We start from the raw sequence: 16,950 nt of genomic DNA on the forward strand, positions 1-16,950 counted from the left end.
TAGTATGTTTTTATTCTCTACTCTCGGTTAAGTGCCCATACGCAGCTATTTCTTTCAGTATCTTACGTACCATACGGACGCCGGGATGGCGGGATAGAATTGGGACGTCCACTCGTCCAGTGAAAGGTCCCTTGACATTGATTCACTAGCCTACAGTACAGTATTGTACAGTACAGTGTACAGTAGCATACAGTACTGTAGTCAGTGTACTGGAGACTCTACCAAGGCAATATTGCATCATTACGGAGAGGGCGACCGTATTGAAGGCAGAAGGAGAGCTTCAATCGTATGACGGCTCAGGCGTCAACATGATACAGTACTGTACTCTGTGTACTGTACACTGTACACTGTACATTGTGGAGTTTCTGCTGCCTCGGCTAGCCGCAACTGTAATGCACTGTATGCGCCACAGTATCAGACTGTGACAGTGGATAGCGACACTAGACAGGATGCTGGCCACGTGCTGTCGGTAAAATTGGAATTTCATGAGAGCAACAATTTGTCACGTCCAACCAGAGCGTACACTACAATAGACCATGTTGAAAGGTCCTCCTCCAGTGGGTAGACTGCCTCCATACAATCAGGCTTCCGCTCCCAAGTGTGTGGGCTGGATATTTTCCTGCCTAACATTAGCAGTCATGGTACCAGAACAGCACAACACAACCGTAGTGTATCCTATCACTTGCAGCAATGTTGGTTGGTAGACTTGAAGATACCAGCACCACCGTACTGGACTGGACAAGCATTCAGAAATTGACGTGACACCGATACAGTCGATCGATCGCCAGTGGCGTCATACCACAACAGGAGTGACCAGTGCATAGACGTCAGGCCATTGAATCAAAATGGAGGAATATGCAAGAGAACCTTGGTGAGCTGCAATTGATTTTCTTGTCCGTAATTTATTCGATGTCAAGAAAGTAAAAATACCCTGATAGAGGGTTACATGGGGTGATTACGAGTTGCTAATACTTGTTCTATTTGATTTCATAGTCCGTATCGAATCATCGATGATTGCGGTGGAGCGTTTTCCATGGGTTGCATCGGTGGAGGAGTATTTTCCCTTGTTAAAGGCTATCGCAATTCCCCTCCGGTAAGTACCAATAGCACAGGCAAAAGATAAAAAGAGTCAGCATCACCCTGATAGTGGTATAAGCTAGCTTAGACGTTTATTAATGGAGACTCAATTGGATAAAGTACTTTTAAATGTCTACGACATATTGTGTACTCTGCCAAGTCAGTCGATGAAGCATGAGTTAGTGAATGGAAGAAAATAGATCGTTTTGAGTAGCTGGAGGAATACTCTTGTCTTGTACAACAGTTTTACAGGATGATGATATCCTTGTTTAGGACGACTAGTGAGTCATCCATGAAACCAGTTAGACGTAGTATGCAATCATTTTGGTTAAAGGTATCTGTTGCATTCCATTCACTCTTGCAATGTCTTAGCCAGGAGCAGCTGTAAACCATAACATACGTATCGTTACATCTGCTTTCCATACATGAATGGATTGTAGAAACATGTAGACAGTATGCAAGACAAGTGTTCCAACGAATCCATGAATTCGTACCAGCTAATGCTCGACATCCACTCTCCATTAGCTTACACTTAAAAGTAGCGATCAATGTTGATGCCAAAGTGGCTAAACGCCATTATCCAATGCCAATAGAATTAGTAAGTTGTATTTGCGTTTTTGTTATAGGGCAAGAGATTAGTTGGAAGCATTACCGCTATTAAAACTAGAGCGCCTGTTTTAGGAGGTAAAGGAAACGTTGCTATTGTTAATGTTGCTAAAGAAAGCACAGATTGCTGCTAGTAATGACTATATCCGGCTGTTAGTGGATTGAACCATAAAAAGACTAGTGGACAGTAGACTAATAACGCTGTTCAATTGCTTGTTTCCATAAATAGGAAATTTTGCTGTATGGGGTGGACTTTTTTCAACCTTTGATTGCTGTCTAATTAAACTACGCAATAAAGAAGATCCTTGGAATTCTATCGGTAGTGGAGCCTTAACTGGAGCTGTACTGGCTGCCAGAGGTAGGATACTCTGCTATCTACTTCATCTTGCCAAATTATTTTCTACTTAATCCATTGTACTTGATCCCATGATAACATCGGCCAATATCATGGTGTTGTCATCCTTATCATATGTATCAAAACCATGACTACAGATTCTAATCCTACATGATATTATTATTGTAATACGTATGCAACTTTTTTTCCTGTTACCAATAGGTGGTTTATCATCGTCGCTACGATCGGCTGCAGTAGGTGAGTTGATAGTTAGTTTTGAAATACTTTCTTTAACAAGATGATCAATACTGCTTCTAGGACGAATTTCAAATATATCCTTTTGGCTAATCATCAAAAATGATCATGTTCAATTTACTGTATCATGCATAGGTGGTATCTTACTGGCTTTAATTGAAGGTGTTGGCATTGCCATTACAAGAATGACTGCAGAACAGTTCAAACCAGGTTGGACTACAGTATCTTGATAATCGATGTAGAGTAAAGTTGATATCTATTTCGCTACTCCATGGATAGTATCCATATTGCAATTTAGTCCTACTACTGTGCATAATCCGATTCCGTCTTTACTCCAGCTTGAGGTGAACGTTACTAATATATAGCCCTATCTATTCCTATTTGATAGTGATGCCACAACTGCCAGACCCAGTCCAATTACCACCACCGAAACCACTCGACACTCCTTCGTCCAATGAAGAAATCCAATTTCAATAACACAGCCAATTCTCGTATTATTGTATCTTATTATTATACCTAATTTCTGTAAAATGTAGCCCAATTATCAAAGTGATATTGTTGACATATTTTAGGCTCATTGCCTTAATTGAAGGATAAAATTGAAATTTAGGAGCATCATACGATTAACGTTAATTTTGAATTGCATTCAATGTACTGTAATAACCAGATCGTCTACTGTTTTATCTCTATCGACCGTTATTTAATTGGTATTATATTATTGAAGTTACACTTGATTAATGGCATAGTTAAGCGATGGCTAAAATCCTTATGTTGATGCATCTATTGATATACATAGCATATACATGTTTTTGGATCTATGTATATGTTTTGCGTTTTGTATTGCTGACACATATTGCTAACTGATGTCATCTTGCCAACAATTGAAGATATATCGAAAGGCAATCGGTGAAGACCCTTTTTAGATCGTGCTTGAGCTTAAAATGGTTATAAAGTGGATCTTTATTTTTGTTGCTAACGACGCATTTCATGCCTTTCGCAACAGTTATGTAGGCAGAGACTACTGCGTCGATTCTACATCGTTTCAACCATCTCTGTTTGATAGGAATAACACTATTTTTAATGAACACATCTTGCTTTTTCGCTTTATGCTTACGTTTCTACCCTATGAACGCTTATGGTTACTATCCAGTAAAGTAGTTGAGTGATAGAGGAGTATGTCAATACTTCTGATCATACTTTGCTGAGATTCATTCTGACATTTTTTTTTTCAACACAAATAGGATGTATGTATGAAAGCTTGATAAAGTAACAATTCTACGGTAATAAAGACTTGAGCTAAACTAGACATTACTATCGCGAGATTCTATTATCTGCCATATCCATAGGAATGGGTATACTTTAATTGCAAGTCCTGCCAACACTTTTATAGTCGTACATAGAAACATCTCTACTGCCATTGATCCATTTTAGTAGTCCATGTTCAGCATCGAGGCACATACTGTAACTGTATCGACTGTCAATGTGTAAGTTAAGTAGTTCCGTGATGATTGCAACTGCTAGATTGTGGTTGCTGTTCCAGCTCATAACTCTAAACTTAACGATGCGATAGCAAAGTTAAGCTATGACTTTCGACTAAAACTCTTGCTCTTATGCTTGCCCTACATGCGAGTAATGTATCTTTTTAAAGATGCATCAACGCTTGGATAGCTACTGTACAAGAGCAAATAGAGCTGTCTAGATTAGACTATTTTCTTAAAACATTTTGAAGAAGACATAAAACCAGTTGTAAGGAACAAAAACTGCTAGCCTTATGGACAGTTGCTTGTTTTACTTGATAGTATACAGCATGCTAGAAGTCATCAAGCCAGTCTTTACGCATTAACTGATGGGCTACTTTATATTTCATTATTCAAAGGCCAAGATACGCCATATATACAGTACTGTACATATATATACACGTACAGTAGTGACAGGGTTGTCCAGCACTAGTACTATATTATGCTGCATATACTGCTGCTACGGGTTTAGTAAACCCTAATCACTTCCACATCGATTTCTCCTACACTTGTTCAAACACTAAAGCAGTTTATGTATGGAAGAAGTTCCATTTCCATGTCGATTTTTGGCGTACACCTCGCTAAAAACAGCACAGCCCTTTCTAACCTGCTTTCTAATACTCTCTGTATAGAATATGGAGAAGTATAGGATAGAGTTCAGCACTGTGTGCAGGTAAAAGAACCTTTTACCTCCATGGTCTATCTATCTATCCCTGGGATCAAGATGGATAGGATCAATTCGATGAAACTCTATTAAACAAGTAATTGTTGCCTGTAGCTCAATCTCCATATTGATCCGCCATTGAAAGCGGCAGAAAAATTGCATCAATGCCTTTTTGAAGCTAAACCACTCAACTGGATTCCTACTACTAGAAGATGACTGTCGTGTCCACTCTGTTTTGGACACTTAGGTATTGCAACCCAAATCAACATGGCCGCCGCAACACCAGCTGACTCCGTCTCTGAGACACAGTACAGTACCAGAGACCCTAGAATACAGTATACTGTACTGTAAGGTCTTGAGCTATGGATTGTAGCAGCAGCAAGCCATTAACGCAATAACTTCCAACTCTGTTGTGGCGCGTTGGCAGAAGGAAAGGGAAGCCTGTTGTAGCTAAAATTATCATCACAACATCGATTTAAAGGCAAGGTAAGAGAGTAGATTAGCCATTGGATGCCATAGGAAGATATTGGCACATGATAGTATGCTTAAAGCAAGACTGTTTCTTCATGAGTTGACTTTGTGCTGGCGCTAAAACAATTCATCAGAGAGGATATGAATGTCCAAGATAAAATGGAAACTCCATTGTCTCCAACGGATCTTTGCAAGCCTTACGCTGTTGTTGCTGAATTACCTTATCCTGTAAGCGATGACCATGCTCTTCCTTTTCACGATCATCGCTACACAGTAAAGATGGAGTGAGAGAGTAGAGTCTATGGCTCAAATTCAATCGATAGGCAATTGTTACAGTACAGGACTTGGCATTCTTGCAATGCCATCGAGCGATATCTACTAGGAAATCTTGGGATAGATTGTCTTGGCCCAAAATCATAAAATGCATCCTTTTATTTCTTTCTAGGATCATAATTATGGCCAGAAACAACCTGTACGACAACAAACTTCACCACAAGCGTCAGATACTGGTGTCACAAGGTGTATATGGTAAGTTGGACAAGAAATAATTCAACATGAATTCCATCCAAGAATGCCATTCATCAATGTTATTGGCATTTCTATCGAAATGCATATAGGAATCATACTCTCGACTACACTAATTCAATGACAAGATGACGGCTACATTGATGATCAATCAATAGCCTATTTTATATATTTAAATCCATCGCCATTCATGCTTAATCCAATGATTGATTGCCTTTTTTTAGTGGTATGGAACACGATGATGGCTACATGATCTGTTGTGATAAATGCGGGTAAAGTACTTTCTAGTAGTTGGTACTTATGATGCAATAGCTTACACCAATGAAGCATGCTATTAATAGATCGTTATAACTTGATTTTGGATATGATAGTGTTTGGCAACATTTATTATGTATGGGAATCCATAGTGATGACATACCTGAACTTTACTTTTGTGAACAATGCCATCCTAGGTAAGACCATCAATATGTATCATTGCTAATACTGATGCCTTAGTATCAACTAGAATTGAACGATATTCCATTACTATGTAACTATAATGTAGGCCTGTTGATGCTGAGCGTGCTAAAGTAGCACAGTTGAAAAAGTTAGAAGAAATGAAAGGTTGGTATGCCTTACTCATGACGACAGCTGAGCGATCACCGTTATCAAGTTATACTCTCAAATTATCAGTGTTATAGTATACGTAGTTTTAAAAATGATGCTCATTAAAGTAAGCTTGACATTCCTGTTACATTTATCGATTCACATTTACTATAGAAGAAGATGCAGAAGACGATGATGACGATGATGGCGATCATAAGAAGGGCATGATAGATCTGAAAAAGAAGAAACAGACAAAAGGCAAGCAGCCTAAACTAAAGGTAAAAACTGAAATCAGTTATGACACTAAGTTTTCGTTGCTAAAAAATGTTGCAATAAAATCAACTAATTCTTCTATGTAATTAAAAATGTTATCCACATAGCCTCAGGGAATTCAGAAACGAAGCAAATTAAAGGTAGTACAGTTGCTTTTTTTTATCAATCTTATAAACACTTTAATTGGTAATATTACAATTCAACATTAAATGTTATCTATTTATTATCGCAATAGGAACATTCAACCAGTGAAAGTAAGATCAATATTTTTATGTATAAAACTCACCATACAATTCTAAAGCGAATGATATTTTTCGCAGTTGTCTATATTTATGTTTAAATCCATTTGCGCTTCACTTAATATAATTGTAATTATATGATGATAGATCCTTATCTCGTTGCCAAGCAAAAGTGGAGAAATTATTATAGGTATTGACAGTTAGTCCATTTCCTCATTCATTTAATTTAAATTATTATCGTGTTGTAGGCCTTATTTTTGAAAATGTTTTATTAGGAAAAAATATGAGTTGACTGATGAATCCAAATACGATCAAAATTTATTAGAAACTCCAATTTTCTACCGAAATGTAAGCATCTCCTGCTTAATTCGTCTATAGTATGAAATAATAAAATGATTACCGAATAAGTGTAATTTTTTCTTTATTGTATAAACTGCTGCAATGTTGAAAACTGTTTGCACTGATGTATCTGCTTAATGTATAGTCCATTTCCAAAGATTCGTTAAAATTCCTGGATGAAGTGACTATCGCCGCATCGATTGGAAAACATATGAAGGTTAATATTCTTAGCTTGCCTAAGATCATCACTATCTTTTTAATAATAATCCCTCTCTTGTTGACTTGACTGTGTTTTAATTTCTATGTCGTTCATCGACTTCCTGCTAGGCCTTATTTGCTAATCGAGATATTCTGCAAGAGCAAATTGTTATCGTATATCAGGTATACCGTATAGGGCATATGACATGTCTTTAATATAATGTATCAACTACTTGTCAGGTAATATCGTTCGTTGCCTTTTGTACTTACTGAAACCCAACTTTTTTACAGGGTCATTACTATTCAGAAAAAAAATTTAAAGAAGCGAACTCCGAATTAATCGGGTAGCGTAATAATTTTAACGGTTATTTTTATTCCTATCCCTACTGATAGAATTTACGCTGTTATATTTCCTTAGAGCTTGTCCCTTTATCTTAACCTACGCGCTTGACGAGAGTGAAAATGATATTAGTATTGATCTAAGGTAAGAGATGTTAGAAATATTTGACAAGGGTATCACAAATTGACATCCAAGAAAAGATGCTTTAACAAAATTTTTTGTTAATGCTAGAAAATACTCCAATAAAGCTCGATTCATTCGTCGATCCTGTCGTCCGAATTGTGAGGTAGTAACGCTTAATTATCTTGAACAGTCTTAATTGTAATGATATCGCTGAGGTTTGCAATGGAGTTTTTGACCTTATATTTTAATCTTTGTAATAGCTATATCCTATGGTTATCGATAATCAAATTCATATTTGTGCTTACGCAACTCAACCCATCAAAGATAAAACAGAAATTACAATTCCTTTCGATTTTGATTTTAGCCATTGGTAATAATAACAATAGCTGCTATGTTTGAATCCTGCCTGTTTAGTCTCTGTGATTCATGCTTGTATTATAAATCATTATGATTCGACAGTTTGTACGTGGATTGTGCTTGCGATACTAATCAATGCAAGATACGAGAAACGCTAAGAAGCAAGTCTCAAGATGTTATAATTTCGTAAGTAGATCCTATTATGTACAGTATAGGAGAATATATGAAGATATTTTAATTGCGGTCAAACACTTTCTATTCGTAATAGTTGATTTTAAAATAGATAAACACAATCTTATTAGTTGTATTCGCATACGTTGACGAGTATTATTTTCCGGTTAGACAATGAATCTTAATAACGTAATGTACCCTACGCATTCTTTTATATAGAACCAGTAGTTATGATACAATAATATATGTAACATATAATTCTCGGTATATTATTGTGGGCAGTATGTAATGCACAACTAAAAAGTAATAAGGAGTATGCTTTCTTTTTATTATTTCAGTACAAAGAATAATTTTAATGGTCTTATAGCGATTAGTTTAAGCTGAAATACTTTCTTAATTAGTCGATTACTGTATAACTGATATACTTGTTTTTATTACAATATCATTTTGTGCCTGTACGTCTACTCAATTGTCCAAATTTTAAGTTCTATATAATTATATTATTAACGTACCTGTTCGCACTTGCCAATATTGCAGTCCGGACAGACCCATTCCTAAACGAGCACAGACATCAATTGATGAAGACACTTCGGATATGTATCAAATTAAGAGGAAAAAGGTATGTTTAGTACAAATAAGAAGTGTATCATGACAACCGGATAAGATACTGATCTATTACGTTTTCTATAGAGAACATCAGTGGAATCAGAATCTACTGATGATGTCGAAATCACAGTAGACGTTGATGGTATTAGTTCTGCTGATTCTTCTGCTGTACCTTGCAAACCAAAGAAATTGGTAATGTTCCCTTTCATTGAAAAAGTATGAAAACTATCTTAGAAATTAAATTGATAAATTTTCTTAAATAGTCAAGAGAAGAAATGAAGATTGCAGCAATTGTTCAGGTAAGATGAGAATGACGGAGAGTGAATGAAAGATGCTATACTAATCCTGGCATTGCTATGTAGGCATTCGAAAGGATGGAAAAGGGCGAGAAAAGGAAAAGACGCGAAAGCAAGTAAGTATTATAGTTGTCGTATTTAGCAGATACCTAGAAACGATTTGTAAGCGTTAGTTATAATGACATTAACAAAGGGGTAATGAAGCTGGACAAAGCGGCAACGATGATGAAGAAGTTAGCATTAAATTAAAACGGAGGTGAAGAATAAAGAATAGTTTATAGATGGTAGCGGTTTGTTTTTTTCCGATTGTTTGGGATTTCGATAACTTAGAACGCCTTATCTTATTTGTATAGTAAGGGCGCTTGTGCATTTAGATCTCGGTCACATAGTCGGTAAGTGATATGATTCGACATTGGATGAATTATGTGTGAATAGTTTGAATGAAGAATTACTCCTATTGGTATAGGACTAATGCAACGTCCGACATGTCTGATGCAACTTCAACTACTTCTACCGCGCCTACATCTCCAACGGAATCAGCACCATTTTTATATGATGATATCTATGCAGTAGCCTTAACGGAGACAAAACAAAATCTTGTGGATTGTGGTATTTCCGTCGATACTGAAATACCCCCGAGAAAGGTATTACTTCTTTGATAATTTTAAGTTAATCACTCAAGTTTTCCCTGTCACAATACTGAAGTTATATTTACTGCTATTAGCGATTACTACTGGAATATCAAGAGGTTACGAAGGGAAAAGACAATAAGGAAAATGGTGATAATATCATCAATGTTATGAAAGATCTTAGCGATGGCTATGGTTGTTACAAGAAGGTTTGGCGATCAATTTTTTAGATGTGATGTTATGATTTTATTAACTTGTGAACGACAACTCTCTTGACTACTGCTATTCTACTATGTATATTGTAGAGGTGGATATTAACAAGAAAATTGGAGGATTACTTGAACTCGTCAAGCAAGCTAGCAGACTGTTCGAATCAAAGCGATACATATAATCGTTCTCCAGATAGTGAGTAGTTTATATTACCACAACAGGATAGCGTTTGTTGATATCACTATCTTGGTTTAAAGCAAAATGCTTGGAATGAATAGTGATAAATTTTTTTTCAGCTTTCCCAATTATTAAACGAAGAGCTGATTACAAGCCTTCTCAAACTAAGAAAATCGATCCTTTGCCATTTAGGAAAAGACCCTATTATCGTAATTTAAAGATTCCTCCTAAAATTGAATTGACTGCGGCTACTCCATCTACGTATGTCTTTGTCCTGGAAAACTAACATGCATTAAACTTTAAATTTAAGAGTTAACAATTTAGTAATGAAACTTACACTTTTATATAAAATAAAGCGCTACACCATCTCAAACATCATCTTCCGGACGAAGGAAGGTACTGAATGAATAATATGTTATCTCTAGTTAAAATTAGTTCTTCTTGGTAAGGTTTACTTGCTAATGATGATAAAATTATTTACCGTAAAATGAATCGATTTATTAGGTTAGCCTTCTTGAATATCGTAATCGAAGAATCAATGCTGATTCCAGAAGAGTATCTGAAGCTGGATCGAATTCCTCAACTCCAATTTCAACACCTACGACTTCGTTTAATTCTCCATTCTTTAAACAAACTGGCAGTCCATTTGAACCGGTCAGCCCAGTTGGATCCCCATCAGTTGGTGGTACTAGCGGGTAACAGGATATGCTGTAGTATTTAGTTTCTAGCGATTACGGATTTTTGAGCATATTCAATTGTGTACGGTTTTTATTAATTATTTGTGTCGCAACTGTATCAGAATAGTATATACCTGTGCAAGGTTTAGTAATTGTAAGATAAATGTATTTGTGCTGTTAGGATATCCTTTAAATTACCTCAGGGTCATTCGCGAAACTTAAGTGTCGGAGGAAACAAAAGTAATGCTAGGTACAATATACAATTTCATTTCGATGCGCATATTAATGCACACCTTTTCGGTTTTCTTAATTATTAGGTCGTTCTCCTCTCCCTTAACCTAAGGCGGAATCGCTTGATTTTGTCTTCATTTACTGTTGTATACTGGAGTATTGCTGATTGCAATTTTATGAATTTCCGTTTTTAATGTATAAAAAATTTCTTTCTGTTTTCACGTGGCTTTGTTTCTAAAAATTCCTTTAAATCTCTTCTTGTAATATTTGCAACTGTATCCGAAAATGTTGAATGTACGGAATATCGTGATCAACTTGGCAATAATGTAAAAATTACAATTGCAATTTCTATTCATGAAAGAATCAGAATTAGCGTGATGCTAATAACAGTTATTAACATATTTGCAAAAGAATAGAAGATGCTCGCAATTCTTGTAAAATAGACAATAGATTGTAGCTAATGACACTCAGCTCCATATGAGTATTTCGTCCATCACATCAAGAATTTTTTTGTACATTCAGAATTTTGAAGATTTAGCTTGCTTTATTTCAAAATATTAAAATTTTTCACAACCAACTTACAATGGTATTACCTGACAATAATAGGTTTGCAATAAAGAGAATGCTTACAAAACCTGTTACTGTATAAATTACAGTTAATAATAATAGCTATAAGAAGATCTTTGGGTATATCGTAGCCAAACCAATTGCTATTTGGTATTTACGCGAGACTGCCCAACTTATGTGGTTCACAAAATGGCGTTAATGTTAGAATAATCCATCAATCGCTAGTTGAACTGAAGTAAATGGGCAAATTTCCAGAAGTCGAATATTGTTCAGTGCAGTAGTCTTGAGACAGTAACTATTTTAGAACGATTTCTAGAACAAAATGGAAGAATATTGTACGAATTAATTTGTGCAGAATGCGTCTAAATTACATAGCAAATATGTCATTAGTAATATACATACGAGTTTATAGCTATCGACGCATTTACTGAAGGCCTGTACTTCTTTCGAACATATTAACGGCTTGGAATTATTTTTACTTAAGCATTCTACGAGTGCATCTTGTAAATCTTGACAAACACCTACATTGATGGGCTCCCTATTTTCAAAAAAAATTTTTTATAACACAATCAATTCCATTGTACTGTAGTAACGGTAAGCCTAGTTAGAATATTTTTAGTCCCTTTAATCAAAGTAAAAATTAAAAGACTTTTTAATCCTAATTGATATTGTGAGATTGTTAGAACAACTAAAATCATCACAAGTGCATATTTGATAATCTCGAAGGCTTGAATATAAAGCTAAACATACATGGTACTACAATATTTGTATCATTATGTCATACTATCAATCCACTATACAGATTAATACAGTATAATTACAATCGTAACATGGAATGTACATAATTACTGTATACGCTGGAATTGTTGTAACTATTAGATATTAGTTGTTAATCACGAATAATATGGCTGTCGCAACGGCAGTCAGTCCTTACTTAAATTTTTGACCAAATTCTTCCGCTGCTTTATTAAATTCTTCCTCTGTTACCTTCTTTTCAACCTCGGCCTATCAACATAATTGCGAAAAATTATAGCTCTATCAGTTGCCAGTACATGTATTTGAGGGAATAGCTGCAACACAATTAGTAGATATATCTGATCTATATTGCCAACTTAAACTAATTTAATGTTATCCTAGCCGGTATTGAAATGATTATTGAAGTATGCTGATTATATGTGAAGGCGAGGGATCAAAACTGTTGTGGAATTAACCCCTGAGATTGAAAGTCTACATGTTAACAACGATCATCTACATTGACGAAGCTAACCTAGTATCAACTCGAGCACATCTAAGTTTGCATTCTACTACTTTCTTAATAGAAATATGATAGCAGCGTCTCTTCTTTCATACCTCTTGCTTTAATTTATCCACTTCTTCCTGCCAATTAGCATTTAACTCTGATATCTCTTGAAATTTCATTCTTTCCATTCGTTCATTTTCATGCCGCATGCCCTAGTTATTGTTTTATCAAATAATAATTTCACCATCAAATTTGAGCACGGAATTGACTATTAACAATAATCGTAATATCATAATATCTAAGCCAAGCTGAGCATTTGTGAAATACGAATTTTTCAGCATAGTTACGAACACGATGGCATAATCGATAGTAGAAACAGCTACTGTACTTTAAATTTGGTCAATATTAAAGTTATAATGGCAAAAATATTTCCATCAATAAAATGAAGCATTTTAAGCAATTAAACAGTTCTATTTCATGTATGGCTTAATTTTCAAGCTACAGCTTTGTATTTTCTTTATTTACCTCCGTATAAGCCTTGTGCATTAATTTCTTAACTTTATCATTTTGAGCTAAATCTTCGATACGGTTGGAATCTTGATGGTTGATTTATTGAAAATACCAGGCAACATCCAGGAATGATATCGAAAAGAGGCGTTAGTTCGTATCAACGTTAACATAGTATACATTTCCCGACGAAAACTCGTTATTGTACTGCATATATTTCTTATTGAAGAGAAGTCATATTTTAATACTATAGTGTCAAGTTGAGAATTTACATGTTGTAGAGGTGCGTAGAGGTCATCAATATGACTAATGTGCACCATGGACTACTAGAAATTGTACCGATATAATTTCTAACAGTTCATAGGTGTACAAAATGATAGCAAGCAAAAGATTCTACAATAATTTCAGCTTACCTTGCGCTGATGTATTTGATAACTGTTCCAGAGCTTTCTGTGATAGCTAAAATATAGAATGAGAATAATCTCAGAAACAGCTTACAGAATGAAGAAATGGGGAGGCTTAACCTACACAGCGATAGACATATCTTTCCATACCTGAGCAGTGAGTACTCGAAGACTATACAGGTATTCTCAGTATAAAATATATTATTAGTTATGTGTTATAGCGCTACTGCAACTGGTGATAATAAGGAACATTTCATATTGAAAGATTATGATATCTGTCTAGTATAACAGGCCCAAGAATAATTCATCGACACTCTTTATAGTATTTACAGGAGAAAGGTCTATTGAACAGGAGTAAATTCTTTCTTATCAACAGATTGCACCATAGCGATGGCAATCCTTTCTACTACCCCCTAACCGCTCATCTATATTACTGAAAGCATATTCAATACGGTATAACAACAGCTAACAACAATATCAAGAAGATTCCATTTTAACACGCTATAACATTGAATTGATACAGCGAAGTCCAGCAATTATAAACTATCCACATAGTAATGGTTGGGAGAGAAAGTCTACCTATTCTTTATTCGCATTGCTGTTTACTTCAACTTATGCATCACTCTATACAACACTTGATAATAACGACAATATGACTCCTTTCATGACAGTCTTAACGGTATTTAATGTCCATAAATCATAGTAGAAAACCACTAGACTAAAGCGATCTAGCTAATTCATCACTACAATAACAAATAGCACTATACGAAGCGATTGCAGGATTGCTAATGTTCATTTCTGCTATTCTAGTTTGCAGCAAAATGTCCAAAGCTGTGAACATCCTCTTACAACATACCACAAAAACGCCACCATCAGGCTGCTTTTCGAAAGTTACACGCTGTTCTTGAGATTGCCCAGCACCCATTTCGCTGTGCTGGACAGTAGACCGCAATTAAATCCTCAATTTGATCAAGGAAAGGAATAATATTTCTACTCTAATAGGATGATCAAGATGGAGGCAAGCTCTCTACCAGGTCGAAGGAGGTTGTGGAAACGAAGCTGCCACTACTTGAGAAGCCAACCTCAACCTTTTACCGTGACGAAATTATACTGCTCTACTATGGACTTTTGTATCATGTTCCAGTATCGATACTTGACGTATATAGGCCATCTCCTGCAGTTATCATGGCTATACCAACTTGATGCATTCATCCTTTATAGCTCTACTATAAGCTACTAGCCATGTTTTGGTATCAATACTTCAGATTGACTGATAGGCAACAGGGCGGTCTACTCGATCTTCCTTGTTCCCTTGTCCGAGCGTCCAATCGTCCAAAAACTGCAAGCTGGTGGAAACAGGAGTACTGTATTGCAATCCATACGGTACCTGACAATAGTTCAATCACTATAGAATAGCGTAGGCTAAGTTCCTTATAGATGAATAAGCTCAAGATTGGGTTAACTAACTATCATTATTTATTGTTAATTGTGAATTAGATTTAGAATAAAGCAAAAACAAGCAAATAAAACGAGTAGAAGCTCATCTTTGTACATTTAAGATCATAATTATACTGTAGACTAACGTGAAACGAATTGAAGCGGTATCGAAAAGCCCAATAATTATATTTAATTCGGTGTATTATTAGTAATGGTAGATAACTAGTTATTAGTTCTAATTTATCATTATATAACTATGACAATATTAAAGGTCACATAATCAATTGCAAAAGCAAATCCATTTGTATATAGAAATAAAATTTAGACTAAGTAACAAGCTATCAGTTCTGATTGATCATTAAAAAGAAGTATACCGGTATTCAAGATCATTCAATCAAGAGCTTTAGATATAATGCAGCTAGATAGGGTTATCGGCAGCTAAATGGACACATTGGCCGGTATATATATTATAACAATTCCCGTTCATTGTGAATCAATATAGACAATCATATATATATATATATATATATATAGCATTAGCTTTAGATATGGAGGACCTAGATATTATAGCGCTGCGATAGCACTTGTTACTGACTCTTGCCGTTCATTGTGAACAAAGGCCGATAGCTATTATTAAATAAAATTAGGCTAAATTTTTATCCAGGTTAGAAATGAAACAGGTACGTTAATCTCCTGATACGTATCTTCATCACATTAATGCAATGGCAAATCTTACGGCTATAATTTTAGCTAGCTTGTTCATACCATAAATTTGAAGGTCTTCGATAGACTAGATTTCTAAAGAAAATTGTATATCGATGTTGTATGTAACATAATTAATATACTATATACATATATATATATATATACCCGTATAGAATCCTCCATGCCAGTTAAAGCAGTATGAAGTATCAAAAAGTTAAGAAAGTACACGTATGGATCTATACCATGTTATACTACATAACACATATATACAATATACTATCGCATTAGTTATATTCAAGACTGTAGATGCCGTTTATATTAATATGCTATGGTATTAGTCTACTCGTATAATTATTAGTGATAAGGAACGGCTTGAATTGAAAGCATATCTGGGTATAGCAACCATTTTTTTGTAGAAATTGAAAATTTAGTACAGGAATTGTCTCTGTCAGTAAAGCGACATGAATTGTGCTAATAATTAATTAATTATAGAATCGACTAAACACGCTCTTTAAGACTATATAATAAATTAAGGAAGCATCTAAATTCCTCTACACACAGTAAAGATATGATGACAATTACAGGATAGATTTAAGATACTTTAGTAAGCTGTTAATAAATATACAGAAATATCTATTTACTCTACTGTACACATGGGTCCATCTCATAGTATTAGCATAGTAATTATATTTGTAACAATAGACTAAATGAACATCATAGGAAAGTGCATAGCAAGTACATGGCACAAAAACCTATCCGGCAATTATTACCAGGCGGACAAAGTACGCTATTAAAATTGTTGCAGGCATAAGCCCTCTAGACATAACTATAAACTATGCTACTTAGATTCTTGCTTGTTATATGTACATCGAACGCATTCGAGCATTATTACAGTACTAGATGGTAGATACGTACCTTGTAATTTATATTTACTTCTGTATGATCTCAGCAATAAGAACTCTACTCGTATTCACGTCATCCAAATTTCAGTATTATCGTATGATACTAGCTGGGCACACGAGTATGATGCATGCGTACATCATTTATTTTATCCTCTTGTGTTAAACTGCATATACCTGGGTAAGCTCTATATGATACTGTACACTAATTTTAAACGAGGTACCGAATGTACCCTTATCGACCTTGATAAACAGTCTAGTTCAAGCTTTACTGGAACAATGGTATGTATT

At 35.2% G+C, this 16,950-nt stretch overlaps 3 protein-coding genes across 3 annotated transcripts; 2 read left to right on the top strand and 1 right to left on the bottom strand.

Moving 5' to 3' along the window:
• Positions 1 to 845: 845 nt before the first annotated feature.
• On the top strand, positions 846 to 2,502 carry TRIADDRAFT_33100 (uncharacterized protein; the record flags this gene model as incomplete). Its single annotated transcript, XM_002117791.1, has 6 exons — positions 846 to 871; positions 994 to 1,093; positions 1,704 to 1,761; positions 1,913 to 2,041; positions 2,240 to 2,275; positions 2,408 to 2,502. The coding sequence occupies 6 exons, from the start codon at positions 846 to 848 to the stop codon at positions 2,500 to 2,502; spliced, it is 444 nt and encodes a 147-aa protein (XP_002117827.1).
• A 2,218-nt stretch (positions 2,503 to 4,720) lies between these two features.
• TRIADDRAFT_61865 (uncharacterized protein) lies at positions 4,721 to 11,011 on the top strand (the record flags this gene model as incomplete). Its single annotated transcript, XM_002117792.1, has 32 exons — positions 4,721 to 4,800; positions 5,059 to 5,152; positions 5,370 to 5,452; positions 5,674 to 5,721; positions 5,821 to 5,901; positions 5,994 to 6,052; positions 6,209 to 6,312; positions 6,415 to 6,447; positions 6,543 to 6,561; positions 6,694 to 6,736; positions 6,822 to 6,894; positions 7,031 to 7,102; positions 7,213 to 7,266; positions 7,375 to 7,427; positions 7,502 to 7,567; positions 7,655 to 7,709; positions 7,807 to 7,916; positions 8,006 to 8,089; positions 8,612 to 8,693; positions 8,765 to 8,872; positions 8,944 to 8,979; positions 9,043 to 9,092; positions 9,170 to 9,232; positions 9,330 to 9,368; positions 9,443 to 9,620; positions 9,701 to 9,814; positions 9,911 to 10,010; positions 10,112 to 10,253; positions 10,349 to 10,388; positions 10,497 to 10,687; positions 10,851 to 10,919; positions 10,987 to 11,011. 32 exons carry the CDS (start codon positions 4,721 to 4,723, stop codon positions 11,009 to 11,011), a joined length of 2,448 nt encoding a protein of 815 aa, XP_002117828.1.
• A 467-nt stretch (positions 11,012 to 11,478) lies between these two features.
• TRIADDRAFT_64386 (uncharacterized protein) lies at positions 11,479 to 14,543 on the bottom strand (the record flags this gene model as incomplete). The annotated part of the gene is made up of 7 exons (XM_002117808.1): positions 11,479 to 11,493; positions 11,870 to 12,005; positions 12,402 to 12,472; positions 12,818 to 12,919; positions 13,233 to 13,285; positions 13,628 to 13,673; positions 14,475 to 14,543. The coding sequence occupies 7 exons, from the start codon at positions 14,541 to 14,543 to the stop codon at positions 11,479 to 11,481; spliced, it is 492 nt and encodes a 163-aa protein (XP_002117844.1).
• Between the last annotated feature and the right edge of the window lie 2,407 nt (positions 14,544 to 16,950).

This window comes from Trichoplax adhaerens, genomic scaffold, assembly GCF_000150275.1.
Source record: "Trichoplax adhaerens TRIADscaffold_30 genomic scaffold, whole genome shotgun sequence".
Taxonomy (NCBI): Eukaryota; Metazoa; Placozoa; class Uniplacotomia; order Trichoplacea; family Trichoplacidae; genus Trichoplax; species Trichoplax adhaerens.